Here is a 17853-nt window from a genome sequence, read left to right on the forward strand (position 1 = left end):
TTGGAACGCTTGCCACTTTCCAGCTACAGCTGAACCTTATATCCTGGTTTGGTTCCTGATGACTTTCAAATTCTCCTGACCCAAACGCAAGCTCAGAAGCACAAGCACATTGTTGGTGGCAGTACAGACTGAAACACCCTCTTTGGATGGCAGTTCCTCTCACAGGACTTTATTCTCCAGGTATGCACAGGCACACACAGGTGCCCAAAGGATAAACACACAGATCTATTGTAGCATATTTGTATTACTGAGAGATTAGAAACATCCTAAAATGTTAACCAAATCGCTTGGATGAAAAGTTTTGCTCTGCTTATTAGGTTTGGCGTACAATATGGAGGTGACATCTGTTACTTCCAGTGTATTATAGATACTTTAGCTCCAAAAATGATACCTGTACCTAGATGGGCACCAAAAGGGAATGGTTAACAAATATTGCATATACAGGGGTATGGGGTGGCTCCGGGGCTGGGGATGGCGGTGGCCAGGTTTGCAGCGGCTCCAGGATGAGCGGGTGGATCCCGGGAAGCGTGGTGAAATGGGCTGGCTCCCGAGCCAGCCGGGAGGATGCTTACTACAGCTGCTCAGAAGCACCACTGGAAGCTCAGATGTAGGTGCCCCAGCCAGAAGCAGAGAGGGGTTCAGAGAAGCTACAGAGAAGCCCCTCCTGATGCCCCAGGGAGCAAGCCAACTCCTTCCAGGCTCCAGGAACACCACAAAGCAATATGAAACCTGTTCATGAGAGGAACCAGGAATGCCTTCCACCAAAGAAACGAGACCTCCCCATGACCAGCTGCTCCACTAACCACACACCCTCCAGTGATGCCTCTGAATGGTCCCGAGGGGTTGTGGTGGCCGGGCAGAGCCAGGCAGGAGCCAGAGTCAGCCTGGGGGGTGATGGAGCTGTGGCCATCACCGGTCTGACAGTGGACCAGTATGGCATGCTGTATAAGGTGGCTATGCCGCCTGCCACCTTCTCACCAACTGGCCTCCCATCTGTGTGAATATGAGCCCCTTGCCCCTGGAAAAAAAAATTATATTGCATATGCAGTTGATTAAATGGCATACTCCATGGCTATTAGGAATGATGAAAATGGGCTGGGTGCAGTGGCTCACGCCTGTAATCCCAGCACTTTGGTAGGCCAAGGTGGGCAGATCACCTGAGGTCGGGAGTTTGAGACCAGCCTAATCAACATGGAGCTGTGTTTACTGAGTGGGGCTTTCGCAGTCTGGAGCTAAGAATTTCCAGTATGCGTAACAGCCACAGCCCAAATATCTGACAGTGAGTTGTGTAATTCCCCAGAGCAGGCCTGGGCAGTGTCTGGGTGGGGCCTGGGAGCCACAGGAGACGCCCAAAGCCAGGCAGAGCCCGGGGCGAGGGGGCGGCAGGCAGGTGTGGCGCTGCCCTGGGCGGGTTTGCACCCCCACACCCAAGTGAGCGGCCTGCTCACTCCTCAGCTGCAGGAGCCAGACGTGTGGAGTCCCAGCAGAGGCCAACCTGTGTCTCTTCATCTCCCTGGGAAAGGTGCCCCCGAGGTGAAAGAGATGGCCTGGTGGAAAGCCTGGGTAAGTGGGAGCTGGCAGGAGATTTGGGTTCCTGCATGGTGTTGGGTGCTGGTCACCAGGGAGTCCTGAGAAATGTAAAGTCGCCCTTGGCTGGGAGTGGCTCAGTCTACATTTGGCTGCCTCCTGGGCCAAGCATGGAGGGTGGGAAGGGGCCGAGAAGAAACAGTCCCAGGCCTAGAGTGCCCACAGCAGGGATGGGACCTGGGCCGGGAGACAGACTGATGAAGAAATCTAGAAATGCAAGGGGGAAGCTGAGGTTTGAGAAGAGTCCAGGGGAGGGACCCTTGCAGGGGTGGGGCCACTCAAAGGAGGGGGTATCGTGGTTGAGCCTTGTGTGTAAATGTGTATGGGGTGCACACACGTGTGCATTTGGGGAGAATCAGGCATACTGCTCCTGGCAGAGGGAACTGTGTGCAGAGGGTCAGAGGGCGGGGAGCTTGGCTTTGAGGGAAGCTGCTCAGCACAGCTCAAGGGTCCTGGTACCGGAGGAGATGGACCTGGGGAAGCAGGCAGGGCCAGGTCCTGAAAGGCCTTGCCTGGCAGGCTGAGGAGTTAGGCTTTACCTTAAGAGAAGTGGGAAGGCACTGAAGGGCTTTGAGCATGAGAGTAACCTGAACCTGCTGTTGGGGACCCATCAATGCCTTCACCTCGGGGATCAATGATGTTCATTTGTCAAGACTGGAGAGGGAAGAGGGGAAGCAGGAGGACTTGGCCTGCTAGAGCCTGGAGGAACCCGGGGCTCAGGGCAGCCCATCCCCAGCAGAACTGATGGGTTCTCGGGAGCTTTCCGTCTATGGTTGAGCCTGAGGCCATCGCTGTGCTAAGGAGTTGAATATCCAGAAGGGGACAAAGGTGACATCTCCCAGCTGCCGGCTCTGCACACCCTTTTCCTTTCCTCCCAGGCAGCCTCAGGATGTCAGGGCTGCACTTTCTGTTTTGCAGATGATGAAATGAAGGCTCAGAGACACTGAGTGACTTGCTAGGGTCCAATGGCCAGCAGGCTCCAGTCAGAGAGCAGTTGGGTCTCTCTGCCCAGCCCCAGGTTCTCTGTGAGCTTTTGTGGGATACCCAGGCTTGTCCAGCTTCAGGGAGTCTCTGGATCATAGATGTCGCAACCCAAGCAAGTGTCCTCAGGGTCAGACATGCTAGGTTCTGGACAGGTGGGACAAAGAGGAAGCCAGGGTGAGGTGGGGCAGCTGTCCTGGCCCCCAGGGAAGCAGCCTTCTTCCAGGACAAGGGGCCATGGAGGCCTGCAGCTTCAACCAGACTGCTGGGAACCTGCCTTTGAGGAGGTGGACATGGCAGGGAGAGCCCAGTGCTGGGTGGTTTCCAAAGTCAGTTGCTGGCCAAGGCAGTCTGGCACTGGGCCTTGCACCCAGTGCAGCAGGACAAAGGGCTGTCCATGTAGGGACCTGCCAAATTGACAGGATCACTGTGACACTCACTGAGTCCCTACTGTGTGGCCGGACCCTTCTCTAAGCACCTCACATTCAATATCTCCCTTGAACCTCACAAGGAGTCTATGAAGTAGACACCAGTATCCTTATCCACAGATGATGAAACTGAGGCACAAGTAGGCTAGGCAGGTGCCCGAACTCACTAGTAAGTGTCAGAGTCTGGGTGAGAATCTGAACAGCCTGACTCCAGGGCCAAAACCATACCCTGGTCGTCCATACCCCATGTGAGAGCTGGCTCGGGGTAGCAAGTTCACAGGTAGACCCCACCTGCAACAGCTGAGCTGCTAGCGAGGACCCAGTGTCCTCTAGGCACAAAGCTGGGCCAGGAACGGGATGGGAGGAGATGAGGGAGCCACTGGAGAGAGATCTGTCTGCAGGCAGGGCCCATCTGCACCTCTCTTTTTGGTGTTGCCTTTTCCTCTGTGTCTCTCATAGAGACAAACCCATCTCCCAGGCCTCTGGGCAGCCACATAGCAGTGGAAGGCCAAGGCGTGGCAGCTCCCCTGTGCCTGCCACAGAACAAGTTATATTAATAGATGTAGTCACAGGCTGGTCTGAGTCACCTTTTCAGTGAAAATGTGCCTGTCTGGACTAGCACGGCCCTGGGCAAGACCCTGCAGGAGCCTGAGGCTGACCCTTCCTTCTCAGCAGGAGGTCTGGAGCTCCAGGACTCCACACTGATAGCCAGGGCTCCGATTCCCAGAACACTTATTTTCTAAAACCTTAGAGTGGGAAGTGAGACAGAGGCTTCTCAATGCAGCAAAATCAGAACCAGCCCGGGAGCTGCTTACAAATGCTGCACCTGAGACCTACCGCACCCCTGCGGGACTGCATGCTCCTCAGGGATGCAGTTACACAGCCTGGCCACTCGCTGGTGCACCACAGCCCCCGAGTGCTGGGGCAGAGGGAAGCCGGCAGGCACTGAGAGCTGAGATGCCTCCCACATTCCCAGACGACCTGCGTTCCTGTGGGTGAAGCTTCCTTCAGTGGAACGTTCCAGGAACACTCATTGCCTGGGAAAGGTGGAGTCATCAGTAGGGCAGGGGAGGTAGATAGAGCTCAGCTTCTGAGTCAGGCTGGGGAGTCCCAACAGCATCGCTTACTAGCTGTGTAAGGGAGTCCAGCTCCCTTTCTGTAAAGTGAGGCATCAGTACTTACCTAGCACAACTGTTGAGGAAGCCATGACATAAGCATTGCTTCTAAAGCACGTGGCCCAGGTCTGGCACACACAAGGGGCTTGAAGTGCTAACAGGAGTAATAGCAGAGCATTACTCCACAAGCAAGGGATATCGTGTGTGTGGACACCGATGAGCAATATCTGGGACCACACTGGCTCTCTCTGGATGGAATTTCCATAGGAATTATTTCTAACAATTTCTGCTGTGAAACATGGTGCTAAGAAATGACTCAGGAGGATCTGTCACCAGACATTTGAAATTAAAGCAAAGAGTTCAGAAAGATGCCTTACCTCTTACTCAAAGGAAAGATACTTACAGATATACCATCCATGGGAATCTCTGTATTTTCACAATCTAACCCAGGGCTTGGATGGATGGATGGATGGATGGATGGATGGATGGATGGATGGGCGGGTGCATAGATGGATGGGTGGGTGGATGGATGGATGGATGTGGTAGTCAAATGGGTAAGTGCGTAGGTGGGAAAGTAGATGGGCAGATGATGGAGGTGATGGAAGGAATAAGTGAACAGGTAAATGGAAGACAAGACTGGATGGGACTAAACTCTTTTTCATCCTGGAGGATCTCTGAGTCTCCCTCTAATTCAATACCTATCTCCAATATCCCTCCATTCTCTACCATTCCTCCACCCAAAACATACTTATGTCCGTGTTAATCATCTGAGAAATTCTGCAGGGCACAAGTTTAAAGAGCCCTCAGGCAAGCCCTGAACTGGAGGCTTGGAAATCAAGGGCTCAGGCACTTGGTTATCTGGTTTATTTCACAATCTGCAGAGCATCGTGCAGGTTTTTCTAAACCTGACGCTCTGAGCCCCATGGGCCTGTGGACTTGCAAACACCCTGAACTATCAATATGCTCAGCTGGGCCCCTGCCCTCTAAGTTCCTGTAAGTCCCAACTCCCCAGGAAGAGGGCAGACTGAGCTCAAACCATTCCTCAGAAAGGCAGAACCATGCTCAACCTTCCAACCTCATCTGCACACTCTGAAGGTGGTGCATGCAGCTCCAGGAAGCCTTTGCTTAAGTGTTCTTTCCCCTCCTAACTTTGGGTGAGTTTGTCCCTTCCTGCTGCTGGTGGGTGATGCTGGAAGGAGCTGGGTGTGGCTGGGGCTGCTGTCTGCAGTCAGATGGCACAGACAGGGACAGGAAAGGTTTTGTGGCTTCTCCCCACAAGCTCTGGCTCTGGCTACTCCACCCTGTTGGCCAAGGGGCTGAAGGGCGGAGCACTGGCCTGCAAGGGCTGAGCAGATCTCCGTGCCCAGGGAAGGGGCTCACCCTGTCAGGGCGGGCTACAAGAATGGCTGGGAGCCTGCTCTGCCCTCCCTGTCCCTGCCTGCTTTGAGCAGGCCTGGTTCTCTTGCAGATTGAACAGGAGGGTGTCACAGTGAAGAGCAGCTCCCACTTCAACCCAGACCCTGATGCAGAGACCCTCTACAAAGCCATGAAGGGGATCGGTGAGTGGGTGTTGGCAGCCTTGCCACCTCTGCTCAAGACCCCTCCGCTCACAGCCCTGGAAAGTGGGTGCCAGGGGACATCTGGGGAGCTGGGGTGTCCCATGATACTCTGAAACTGACTCCACTACCCAGAGAATCACACAGCCCTCTGTTTCTGCAGTGAGGTCAGCACCCACCCTGCAAGACTGGACAGGAGGGTGCTGCTCTTCCCTGGGTAATGGGGGTGGGGAGGTGAGCTGTGTGTCTCTGTGAGTGACTTCCCATCAGTCTCAGCTTTCTCACTTGTAAAGTGGCCCCAAGAATTCTTGGCCTCGTGTGTCACATGAAGTGTGAAGGGGGTGGTGCTTTATGATGCCAGGCACAGAGCTGCTGGGGCTGTGAGGTATTGGGAGTTTGTGGGGCTGATTCAAGGCCCCCTTGCCCCATGTCGATGGCCATGGAGCCGGCTCCCTTCCCATCTCCTGCACTTGCCCAGTGCTGCCCTCAGCACTACCGTGAGTGGGCGAGGGCTGGCCTGAGGCCATATTTAAACAGCTTGCCCAGAAAGCCCTCCTGACCTGAGAGCAGAGCATGTACCCTGACCTCACCCCAGGTGGGACTGACCCCTTAGCCGGGTCTGCCTGAGGATCAGGGGCATTAATGAGAACTGCCGCTCCTGACAAGCCCAGAAAACGTTCTCATGCCCTCTGCTTTCTGTGAAGCAGAAAGTTATCTCCACTTCCCAAATGAGAAAACGGAGGCCCAGGGAAATGAGGCTGGCTGCCCAATGCCACGCAGTTGCTGGGCCAGGCCTCGGATTCAGGGGTTGGACTCTTAGTCTTGACCTTCCCCTACTGCGACCAACACAAAGGAGGGCAGGGCCAGAGATCTCACTTGGCCAAGCTCCAAAGGCCGGGGCTGATGTCCAGAGCCACCCAGGCCTCAGATTCCATCTTGTGAGGCTGGCCTTGGGCACGCCCCAACATTGTGGGGGTGTGGGGTGGGAAATGGGGAGGCAGATTTCCTAAGCGTCTTGTTTACACCACGAAAATGGTCCGGGGGTTTGGAACTATCCAGGTGTCGGGTCCCAACTGCTCAGCCACCAAGCAGCTGCCTTCGCCTTCCCCTCCTCCGCCCTCACCAGTGTGTCACCCTGGGGGCAGCAGGGTCACTTGTGCTGTATCCCTGCAGGGACCAACGAGCAGGCTATCATCGATGTGCTCACCAAGAGAAGCAACACGCAGCGGCAGCAGATCGCCAAGTCCTTCAAGGCTCAGTTCGGCAAGGCAAGGGGAAGGCTGGTGGGGGTGGGGATAGGTGAGCCTTGGGGTTGGGGGTACAGCCTGGGAGGCAGCTCCATTCTGGACGACTTTCCCCTAGAGCCAGCCCACTGGCAGCATGGGCACATGGAACCTGTTTGCACGAAAACAGTTGTTCTTTATTGAAATTCAAATGTAACTGGCTGCCCTGTGTTTTATCTGGCAGATCTACTTTTAGGTGTCAGAGCCCGGGCCGGGGGCTGGCCTTTCCTGCTTCCTTTCCTGCCTCCTCTCTCACAGCATTCCTTCTCATGCACCCAACAGGCCCCACTGGAGGTCTGTCTCCCTGCCCCCAGGCTATCTCGCCCTGCCCTCTGAGCCCAGACCACCTTCTCTTTCCATGCCCCAGGCATGCAGGCCTGGCTTTGCTCTGTTCTGGGGTGTGGGCACGCTTTCCTCAGTCGAGCTGCTTGCACCCACACCTCATCCCTTCTGCCACCTGGGAATTCTAAGAGCCTGGAGTAAGCATGCCAGGCCCTTTGTTTCTCCTCCCACCTGCACTCCACCCCTAGGACAAAGCCTGACATTTGGGGGTACACAGTAAACACAGGATTAAATATGTGCACAGCCATGGTTGCCTCAAGCCTCTAGTGACTCATATCATTAGTTTGGAGATGTAACGAAGGAAGATCAGCTCAAATATTCTCTTGGAGAACCCAGTATGCATTTTTACAGTTTCCCTCTCTTAGTCCTCACAGTGATACATTCTTTGTATTCAAACATTTGGGGAAACTGGCACTCAGAGAGGTTTTAAGTTGCCCAAGGTCCCAGAGCCTGTAATCAACAAGGTGGGGATTAAAACCCAGGTCTGACAAAGCCCTTGATCTCTCTGCTGCTCTGTAGATCAGCTGATGTAGCCTGGTGGCTCCTCGTAGCAACATGTGACCTTAGAAGGAGGCACATGTGAGACGAAGTCTTTAATTCAGGCATGCATTCACACATTGAGTGCCAAGTGACAGGTATTTTATGGTGATGCCATACTCAGAGCTTGCAGTCTAGCTAGCAATACCAATTTCATTTTACTGAGAGCTTATGATGTGCCCAGCACTGCACTGAATGCTGAATTGAGTCACACACAACCCCCTAAGCAACGGGATGAAGCAGGAGCACGTTTCTCTCCGTGTAAGTGGTAAAGATACTGATGCTAAGAGAAGCTAAGGAGCTGGCCCAAGAAACCCAGCCAGCACGTGGCAAGGCCCACGCAGAATCCAGCCCAAGCCCCTGGACCCAGCCACCACTCCGCTGCCTGCACTCAGGTGGGCCTGGCTTATGACAAATATCACCTTTCCCTGTTCCCGCATTAGGACCTCACTGAGACCTTGAAGTCAGAGCTCAGTGGCAAGTTTGAGAGGCTCATTGTGGCCCTTATGTACCCGCCATACAGATACGAAGCCAAGGAGCTGCATGACGCCATGAAGGTAACCAGGCAGACAGGGCAGGGGAGTGGCAGGGGTGCTCACATGACTGGGTAGGGGCAATGCGGGGATCGGGAACCTACAGCCCAGAGCTCCCCTTGAGCTACTGTTTGGAATGGCCATATGGGCCATAGCTGGGCCCAGTGAGCAGGCAGCCTGCTGCTCAGACTGCACCCAACACCTGGAGTCACTGGTGCCTGATTGACACATTGAGTGGCCGTGATGAAGCCAAAATCAGTACTTCTCAGAACCTCACGAGCTCAGGTGTACAGTGGTATTGGAAACCCACCTCTACAGTCCCAGGCACAGCCCCTTGGGTTTCCCTTTACCTCTCACTACTCTTTGCTTTTGCAGATTAATAAGGATGGGGACCCAGTAACTATAGTCATTTTGTTTGGAAAGACACTTGCTGCATGGGCACTGCCAGGCATTTTACACCCACGCTCCCTAATCTACCTTTGGTGCAGGGGAGGCTTCTTATTCCTGTTTATGGATCGGGGTGCTTAGGCTCCAGGACATGGAGCAGCCTGTCTGAGACCACCCAGCTAAGGAGGGAGAGCTGAGACAGGGCTTCCCCATCACAGCACTTGCCCTCAATGTTCATCACTGAAGACAAGCATGTGATTTTCTCATCACATCCTCCCACTTCAAGTGGGGCAGGGCAGTGAGGTCCTTCCTGAGGCTCAGGCATCTTGAGAAAAGAAGGTGTGGACAGAGCAGAAGGTCATGGCAGAGCACTCCAGCAGGCAGAGGTTTCTGTCCACAGGGCTTAGGAACCAAGGAGGGTGTCATCATTGAGATCCTGGCCTCTCGGACCAAGAACCAGCTGCGGGAGATAATGAAGGCGTATGAGGAAGGTAAGGGGTGGCACAGATGGAGGGGCTCAGGAGTGGCCACAAGCTTTGGCAGCCTCGCAGCGGACAAGGATCAAGAATTAACCTGGGCCACACTAGAAAGGACCCTTTGGGGACTTTTTTACCCACAGGTGCTGAGCACCTACCGTATGCCAAGATCTGTGCCTGATGGTGACACTGAACATGACTCAGACTTGATCTGTAAGCTCACCAGCTCCTCTTACAGGGGAGAGAGGCCTGTGACCAACTAAAATCTCTGCCCTTGAGGACTGTGCTAGTAGGGGGTGTGGACCCCAGGCTAGCAGAGGCCAGTCAGTCCTCCACATCATGTACCTAGTGGGGAGTTTTCCTGGAGGCTTTGGCTTTGCCAAGCCTTGAGATGAAATGGAGCTTGGTTGGCAGCCCCTAGCCTGGCTCTCTGACCTGGTCCATCTTGTGCTTTGAGCTTGGTTGGGTATGCATGTCGCTTCTAGTTGTGAACCACCACCCAGGCGACAGCCACTTGGACACCCGGGCATTGCATCCATGCCCTGTGCCAAGGACTTTCTTTCCTAGAAGGCTTTAATACGGAGAAGTAAGGGAAACAGGGCTGGAAGGAGGAAAGCAGGCCCCGGGTAGGCTGTGGGCCTCTGCTTGTGCCTCATGGTCCTGTTTCCCTGCAGACTATGGGTCCAGCCTGGAGGAGGACATCCAAGCAGACACAAGTGGCTACCTGGAGAGGATCCTGGTGTGCCTCCTGCAGGTGTCACAGCCTAGGCTCTTGGGAGTGCCTTGGTTTGGGAGTCCCAACAGCTCCACCCCAGGGAGCAGCCCTTGAATAGCGCCACAAGAGTCAGGGTAGGGGCATGGGATAGCCCAGCAGCCAGGGCTCATTGGGTGTGTCTCAGCATTGTTAGAGGGTCCCAACTGCAGAGCCCCCACACCTGTCCTTACTCAGCCATGTGAGAGCATCCTGGAAGCGGGAGGAGAGCAGGTCCTTCGTGCAGGCCTCATGCCAGGCACTTTGCTTACCTTAGCTCACTGAATCCGCCAAGCCTTATGAGGCAGTCCTTACCACCCCCATTGTACAAATGAGGAAACCAAGGGCTGAAGAGAATAACTGGCCTGTCGAAGTTTCCACAGCCAAAGAGCAGCAGAGCCATGCCTACCCTCCAAGCCCAGGATCCCCCCTGTGCCCTTAATGCTCTGGTCAGCTGGCCTGCCTTACAGAGCCACCTCCTCTGTTCCTAGGGCAGCAGGGATGATGTGAGCAGCTTTGTGGACCCGGGACTGGCCCTCCAAGACGCACAGGTGAGGCTGCGCCCAGCCGGCCATGTGGCCCCACCCCCTGCCATCTGGACTCCGGCTCCTCTGCCCACGGGGGCTTTCTCTGACACTAGGCTGGGACCCACCCAGCTCAGCTCCCTATAGGCCTTTGTCCTGTGGTGTCTGGGGAGGAGAGTGAGGGTGTTGGGAGACTCGGGAGGAAGGAGTGTGACTTGGGGGTGGGGGAGCACTAAAGCTCTGTCCTGGCAGGAACAGCCCATGAACCTGGGGGCGCTAGGCCCCAGTGCTGGACACAGGTGTCCGGGTCTCTGTAGGTCTGCCTGCTGGCAGAGGGAAGTCTGGGGACCAGGCAGTTCCTAGAGCAGCTTGTGGCCCAGGATAGAGAAAATATTCTAAGCCAGAGCTGCTAGAGAAAGGGGAGCTCCCTGTCAGAGACGACCAAGCAGGGGAGCATGCTGGCCTGGCAGAGTGGACAGGGCCGGGCCATGGCCACAGCTCTGGGGCTCTGGGGCTCAGTCCCTCACCTCCCTGGTCTCCCTCACTGGCTTATTGTGGGTGTCCCAATGCTAGGATCTGTATGCGGCAGGCGAGAAGATTCGTGGGACTGATGAGATGAAATTCATCACCATCCTGTGCACGCGCAGTGCTACTCACCTGCTGAGAGGTACCAGGGAGGGAGGGGCTGGGGCCAGGGCCACAGGGGGTGTCCTGGCCATAAGCCTCTCCCTCGTGCTTCTGCCTTGTCAAGTCTAGAGTAAGGGAGAGAGCCAGGGAACCCAGGACTGTTTCCCCAGCCACCAGTGGGAGGTCAGGGCGGCAAATTGATGTGCGATCTCTGATCTGAGACACTGAGGGGCATCACGAGGAGGTCTGACCATCCCCTGAGCAGAGCCCTCTCCACAGTGTTTGAAGAGTATGAGAAAATTGCCAACAAGAGCATTGAGGACAGCATCAAGAGTGAGACCCATGGCTCGCTGGAGGAGGCCATGCTCACTGTGGGTAAGAGCTCAGACTTGCACGTTTTTCAGGCCACAGGGCTCACCGTGGGGCAGCACCAAAGAACAAAGGGCCTAGGGATGCAACCACAAGAGAAAGAATCCCTGTGTCACCTTCACGGGATGTCCCCCCGACTCACACTCTGCCTGTCTCCCTCACCCAGGGACTGCTCCACCTCTAGAGTCCCAGTGTGTGCTGCCAAGGATTGTTCTCTGTGCTGCCCACGTGGTGCCCAGTGCTGTGTGGGTGTGTCTGCATGAGTGTGTGTGTGCATGAGAGTGTGTGTGCCTGAGGGTGTGTGTGCATGACTGTGGGTGGAATGTGAGTGTGTGTGTGTGAGACAGACAGTGTGTGTGTGTGCGCACACAAATGCATACGCCAGTGATTATGCCAGCCCCAACCCTGTGTGTACTCATGGCAGCCATGCAGGGAGCACTCTGGCTGTGGTTGTGAAGCCCTGGCCAGCACAAAGTCATCTTTCTGGACATGAACCAGGGGCCTGGCCCCTGCCTTCATTGCCAGTTGAAGAAACAGTGATGTGTGGCTTGAGTCCAAACTGAGTGACGGATGGTCTGATGCTGAGAAACACTGGGGATCTTCCCCACAGCAGGAAGTCAGGGCCACTCAGGAGGACCCACTCTAGAGCTCTCATGGGTTCCAGGGCTGAGATCACAATGGGAAGAGTCACTGCAGAGTAGAGAGCTGAGGCCCAGGGCAGAGGGATGTCTCTTCTCCCACTTACACACAGAGCCCAGGTCCGGACTCCTGGCCTGCAGCTCTCACCTCCACACCAGGCTGCCTCTGTGCAAAGCCCAGCAGCCAGCAGGCTCCCTGCTGTTTCCTAGCCTCTCTGGGTGGACAGGGCCATCTGAGACACCCCAGCTGGCCTTGGATGCTGTGATACAATCCGGTCTATGTCAGGGCATCTAATCACACCGCTGCTCCAATCTCAGCTTCCACCCCTGGATCTGGCCTGAACCCACCAAGAATGAAGTCTGCTAGCAGGGAATAGTGAAGCCATGCAGTGCTCCGTCATGCTGGGCCTTCCTATTCACTTCACCTTGAAGCCTCGCATCAGTCTCACTTCCCAGATGAGTCAGGGAGGATGAGTAATGAAGCCATACTGCACCATCAAGGCAGGAAGTGAACACATGCCTACCTCACTCAAAGCCCATGCTCCTTCTGCAGCCCTAAGTGAAAATGCCAACCTTCCCCACCCAGATGCCAAGTCTCTGAGCAGTACCCATGGGAGCAAGCATGGGCCCAGTCTCTGGACCAGACGCCCCAGGTGCCTTAGTCCTGTGGGGCCAAACTCCACTTGTCACATGGGAATTCAAAATGCAGGGTTCCTGCTGATAAGTGTGAGAGAGAGGGCACTCTGAGGCCAGCAGCCACCATCCCATGGTGCTTCTGTGGAGCTGAGAGGCTGGATTTTTGGTGGAGGTGTCTCTGGGTTGAGAGCCCAGGGCCTGTCCTGAGTCTGAGCTGCCCTTGGATGAGCTTGAGCTGGTGTCTTCAGACGAGCCCCACAGTCTGGTGCATTTCACATCTTACCCTTTTGCCTGCCTGCTTGGGCCTTTGGAGCTGTGCCCAGGGCCCCGGGCTACCTTCCCTGTCCCACGCCACCTGACACAAAGCCTCTCACATTGGGAAAGGCAGGGAACAAAGAAATATGCCAAGCCTTGCACAACACTGACTCTTAAGACCTAAGGCAAGACATAAAGTTGTAGGCAGTGCCACCTACCAGTTAACATTAACACAGCTTTCTTGTTTGCCAGTGAAATGCACCCAAAACCTCCACAGCTACTTTGCAGAGAGACTCTACTATGCCATGAAGGTAACTGTCCTGTCTTCTTCTTCCTGACGCTCACCCTACATAGCACCAAGTACAAAGCCAAGGAGCTCAAAGCCACCACGATCCTCCACACGGGGGAGTTATCTTACCCAAACCTGTTGTGGATCAGAAAGGTTTTAGTTCTCGGAGGTAAAATTGAGTCTGGGAAAGGGACGCTGCATCTCCAGAGGTGAATAATTCCCTGAAACTAAAACCATTGCCCATTTTCTCTGATTGATGGTTGCTGATATCCCCTGAAGTTAGTTCCACACCTGAAACCCAAGCCCTCTGGCCACTTCTGCCCAGGAAATGAGAGAGGGCATGCGATTCCCTTGGCCATGTGGCCCCAGCTGACATGAGACTGGTCAGGGATGAAGGTGAGCAGGAAGGCCCTGCCTGTGAAATTCCTGGCTGAGCTGATTGCTGCCATTGCTCTAGTAGGAAGTCCTGTTCCTGGAGCAGTGAGTATTTTGTGTCTAGAATCTGATGTGGCAAACCAAACATACTGCAGTTTGGAGCACTTGGCATCATAAAGGAAGAGTTCTGGGCAGTGGGTGAGAAGGAATTAAGGGAGTGGACACCCTAAGCCACCAAAGCTTCCCTCCTAATGCTTCCCTGGCTGAAGCACAGGCTCCTTCCCACATCTCCCTCTCTCTAAAAGCCCCAGAACCCAACCACACAGATCCGTCCATCACTCAGAGATGGACAGGAAAGGTGAGGCAGGATTGTTGATGGCTGCTGTCTTGCCCAGGGAGCAGGGACGTGTGATGGGACCCTGATAAGAAACATCGTTTCAAGGAGCGAGATTGACTTAAATCTTATCAAGTGTCACTTCAAGAAGATGTACGGCAAGACCCTCAGCAGCATGATCATGGTAAGCAGGCATTCCCAATGCTGAGGCCAGCCTGAAACCTAGACATTCAGGGAAACCTGGAGGCTGTGGCCAACACTACGTGAGCCCCTCCCTTCCCAGTGGGCACCATGTGCTTGCATTCATGACCATGTGGTGTGTGCAGGGAACAGCAGAGGTCAGTGTGGCTGGATCCCAAGGGGAATGGGGGGCAGAGGGGAGATGCAGAGACCAGGGCACAGAGGCTCCCCTGTGTCCCACTCAGAAAGTTGGTTTCACATTTAAGTTATGGTTGCTCCTTGGAAAAGACACCAAATCCTTGCAGAAGAAGCCACCTCTGAATAGTCAATGAGATGAACTAGTCCGGTAAGAATTGGGCCCACCGCTCAAATCCAGATTTAAGTAGTCCTGGCGGCCAGCTTCTAAGGAGATAAGTCAGATGAGCGCCAATAGACTATCTAACCAGATTCCAATTAGCAAAAGTTCTGGAGCCTTCAAAACACAAAGTGATTATCACGCTGCGATAATTGGGAGAAACAGCTCTTCTGGGGGTGTCTGCAAATTGAGGTCTTCATGATTTCATTAGCAGAAGTCACATTAGGACAAATGTATCCCCAAGTTTTCTTTGGCTACTAAGTCAAGTCTCTAGCTCTTCTGCAAATGTCGTTGTTAAGTGTACTTTTCAAGAAACACATAGCTGACAATAGGTGGAAAAGACATTTCTGTTTCCAGATGTTTCAAGATGGCAACATCTTGAAACAGGTGGGCAGGGGCAAGAGAGGATTGGAATTATTCTTGGTTTCATTTTAGGCTCCCCAGCCAATCTTGTCGGGAGACAGGAAGGCAAGGCACACACCAGCCTGGACTGTGCTGTCACCTGCAGACAGTCTGAGCTGATTGTCATTAACCCTTTTAACCACACATGGTAACTTATGGCATCAGAGAGATTTCTACAGATACATGAAGCCACCCTCTTCAAATTTTATCTAATGTTACTTAAGAAAATTGAGTTAGAATCATGAATACATTGACCAAACATTTTCTTTTTAGTGTAGACCACAGATGTCATTAAAGCAAAAATGGTTTTCAACACTAATATGAGTTAAAAACTCCTGCATTGAAATTAAGAGGCAAATATATAAACACTCCAAGTACAACTCATGTATTTGAAAAAGTAAACAAAATTAATGCTTTTCTTTCTAAAAACTATTACAAAAATTGTCTTCAAAATAATAAAAATCACCAGGCGTAGTGGCCCACACCTGTAATCCCAGTGCTTTGGGAGGCCAACGCGGGAGGATCACTTGAGCCCAGGAGTCCAAGGCTGCCGTGAGTTAGGACTGCATCACTGCACTCCAGCCTGGGTGACAGAGTGAGACCGTGTCTAGAAAGGAAAAAGTTAAAAATAATTTCATTGTAGTTTGAAACCCGTAATGAGATTTCAGGCTCAAAACAGGCAAATTTTACTAAATGGTGAAAAGTAGACAATAACCATGAGACCTAAACTGGTCCAGAGTGTGGAAAGTGGGTCTAGCCCCAGTCTACCCCTTACTCACCATGACATTGTGAATGAATTCACTCCCCTCTCTTGGCCCCGCTGTCCTCAACTGCATGAAGAAGAATCTGGGTGATCTGACCTGGCCCATTTCCCAGCTCTGTATGCAGACCCCGGACTAGCCAGTCCCATCAGGACCTACCAGTATCTAAGAAACAGGGCTCCTCAGTCATCGGACCACAAGGTCAGTCTCATCAAGAGACAAACACTGTGGACCCCATGTGAGCCAGATGCAGGGCAGACCAGCTCGCCTTCCTCCTGCTGTACCCTCACCACGTCTCAGCAAGATGCACAGCAGCACAGCATCAATCTCATTTCATAGATGAGTCCCACAGAGGTGAAGGGGCTTGCCTCGGCCACACCGTCAGGGTGCGATGGTCCAGGCTCCCTCCACCCCTGGCCCTGCCCCCAGGTGTGTGCTGATGCCTCACTCTCAGCCTTGATTCCCAAGCTGCCACAGCAGGTGTTGAATAATGATGCAACGTGTTGTGTAAATGAATGGCTGGGCACCCTGGCTCCCGAATAGAAGAACCCTGGGACAGCTGACCCCTTCCTTGTTTAGGAGTGGAACTGTCTCTGATTCATTTTCCACATCAATCCTGCATGTAGTTGGTAAGAGAATCAAAAGGAAATGTAAAGGAATAGCCTGAATTAAAAACAAGGAAAGAGGGGTGACGGCACAACCCCTGCGGCTAGGAATCCTGGAGGGCCGGGCCAGGTGCAGGCCAGGGGCACAACTCTTAGTCATAATAACACAGCCGCCACTGCCGAGCCAGGCACAAACAAACCCCTTCTCACGCTTATGTGCCTGCTGCCCACAGGAAGACACCAGCGGCGACTACAAGAACGCCCTGCTGAGCCTGGTGGGCAGCGACCCCTGAGGCACAGAAGAACAAGAGCAAAGACCATGAAGCCAGAGTCTCCAGGACTCCTCACTCAACCTCGGCCATGGACACAGGTTGGGTGTGAGGGGGGTCCCAGCCTTTCAGTCGTCTATTTCCCTATTTCCAGTGCTTTCCAGCCGGGTTTCTGACCCAGAGGGTGGAACCGGCCTGGGCTCCTCTTCCCAACTTCCTCCAGGTCATTTCCCAGTGTGAGCACAATGCCAACCTTAGTGTTTCTCCAGCCAGACAGATGCCTCAGCATGAAGGGCTTGGGGACTTGTGGGTCATTCCTTCCTCCCTGCAGGAGCTTCCCAAGCTGGTCACAGAGTCTCCTGGGCACAGGTTATACAGACCCCAGCCCCATTCCCATCTACTGAAACAGGGTCTCCACAAGAGGGGCCAGGGAATATGGGTTTTTAACAAGCGTCTTATGAAACACTTCTCTATCATGCAGCCAGAGAGCTGGCTGGGAGCCCTTTTGTTTTAGAACACACATCCTTCAACAGCTGAGAAACGAACACGAATCCATCCCAACTGAGATGCCATTAACATTCATCTAAAAATGTTAGTCTCTAAATGGATGAAAAATTCTCTCGCCATCTTAATAACAAAATAAACTACAAATTCCTGACCCAAGGACACTGTGTTATAAGAGGCGTGGGCTCCCCTGGTGGCTGACCAGGTCAGCTGCCCTGGCCTTGCCACCCCTCTGCATGCAGCACAGAAGGGTGTGACCATGCCCTCAGCACCACTGTTGTCCCCACTGAACGGCAACTGAGACTGGGTACCTGGAGATTCTGAAGTGCCTTTGCTGTGGTTTTCAAAATAATAAAGATTTGTATTCAACTCAAAGTATCTTTGGATGTTTAGCAGGGACCAGTGTAGGACCAATTTAATTTGTCAGAAACAGAGCTTTGGGGAGCCACGAAGCCTGAGCGCCTCGTGGGCATCTCCCAGTGGGAACACTGGATGGGCTGTACCTGAGTACCTTGTGGGCATCTCCCAGTGAGAACACTGGATGGGCTGCACCCACCGCTGCCCTGGGGACAACTCTTGCAAATGAGGGTAGATTCTATTCACCTCCTGATGTGTAGGCTACATCCTCGTATCTCAGGGTTAGAGAGGGATTTAAAGTCCTGTTCCAACCTGTGGCCTGACTACCCCCTTGGCATCCACCCAGGGGTGGTCCTTGGTGTGCTTGGGGTGCACTTGGGTACTCAGGGTGTACTGG

At 53.7% G+C, this 17853-nt stretch overlaps 1 protein-coding gene across 2 annotated transcripts; it reads left to right on the top strand.

Moving 5' to 3' along the window:
* Window positions 1-23: 23 nt before the first annotated feature.
* LOC101143885 (annexin A8) lies at window positions 24-17474 on the top strand. Of its 2 annotated transcripts, XR_010135215.1 has the most exons (14): window positions 24-180; window positions 1456-1563; window positions 5580-5670; window positions 6841-6935; window positions 8273-8386; window positions 9150-9240; window positions 9900-9979; window positions 10468-10527; window positions 11074-11167; window positions 11407-11502; window positions 13278-13336; window positions 14085-14207; window positions 16560-16696; window positions 17077-17474. XR_010135215.1 is itself a non-coding variant. In XM_055353063.2 (13 exons), the coding sequence occupies exons 2-13, from the start codon at window positions 1543-1545 to the stop codon at window positions 16617-16619; spliced, it is 984 nt and encodes a 327-aa protein (XP_055209038.2). In that variant the 5' UTR covers window positions 24-180; window positions 1456-1542; the 3' UTR covers window positions 16620-17474. The 2 variants fall into 2 exon arrangements, 1 of the variants encoding a protein (XP_055209038.2); XM_055353063.2 differs by having other exon boundaries at window positions 16560-17474.
* Window positions 17475-17853: the final 379 nt, after the last annotated feature.

Source organism: Gorilla gorilla, chromosome 8, assembly GCF_029281585.2.
Source record: "Gorilla gorilla gorilla isolate KB3781 chromosome 8, NHGRI_mGorGor1-v2.1_pri, whole genome shotgun sequence".
In the NCBI taxonomy this organism is placed as follows: Eukaryota; Metazoa; Chordata; class Mammalia; order Primates; family Hominidae; genus Gorilla; species Gorilla gorilla.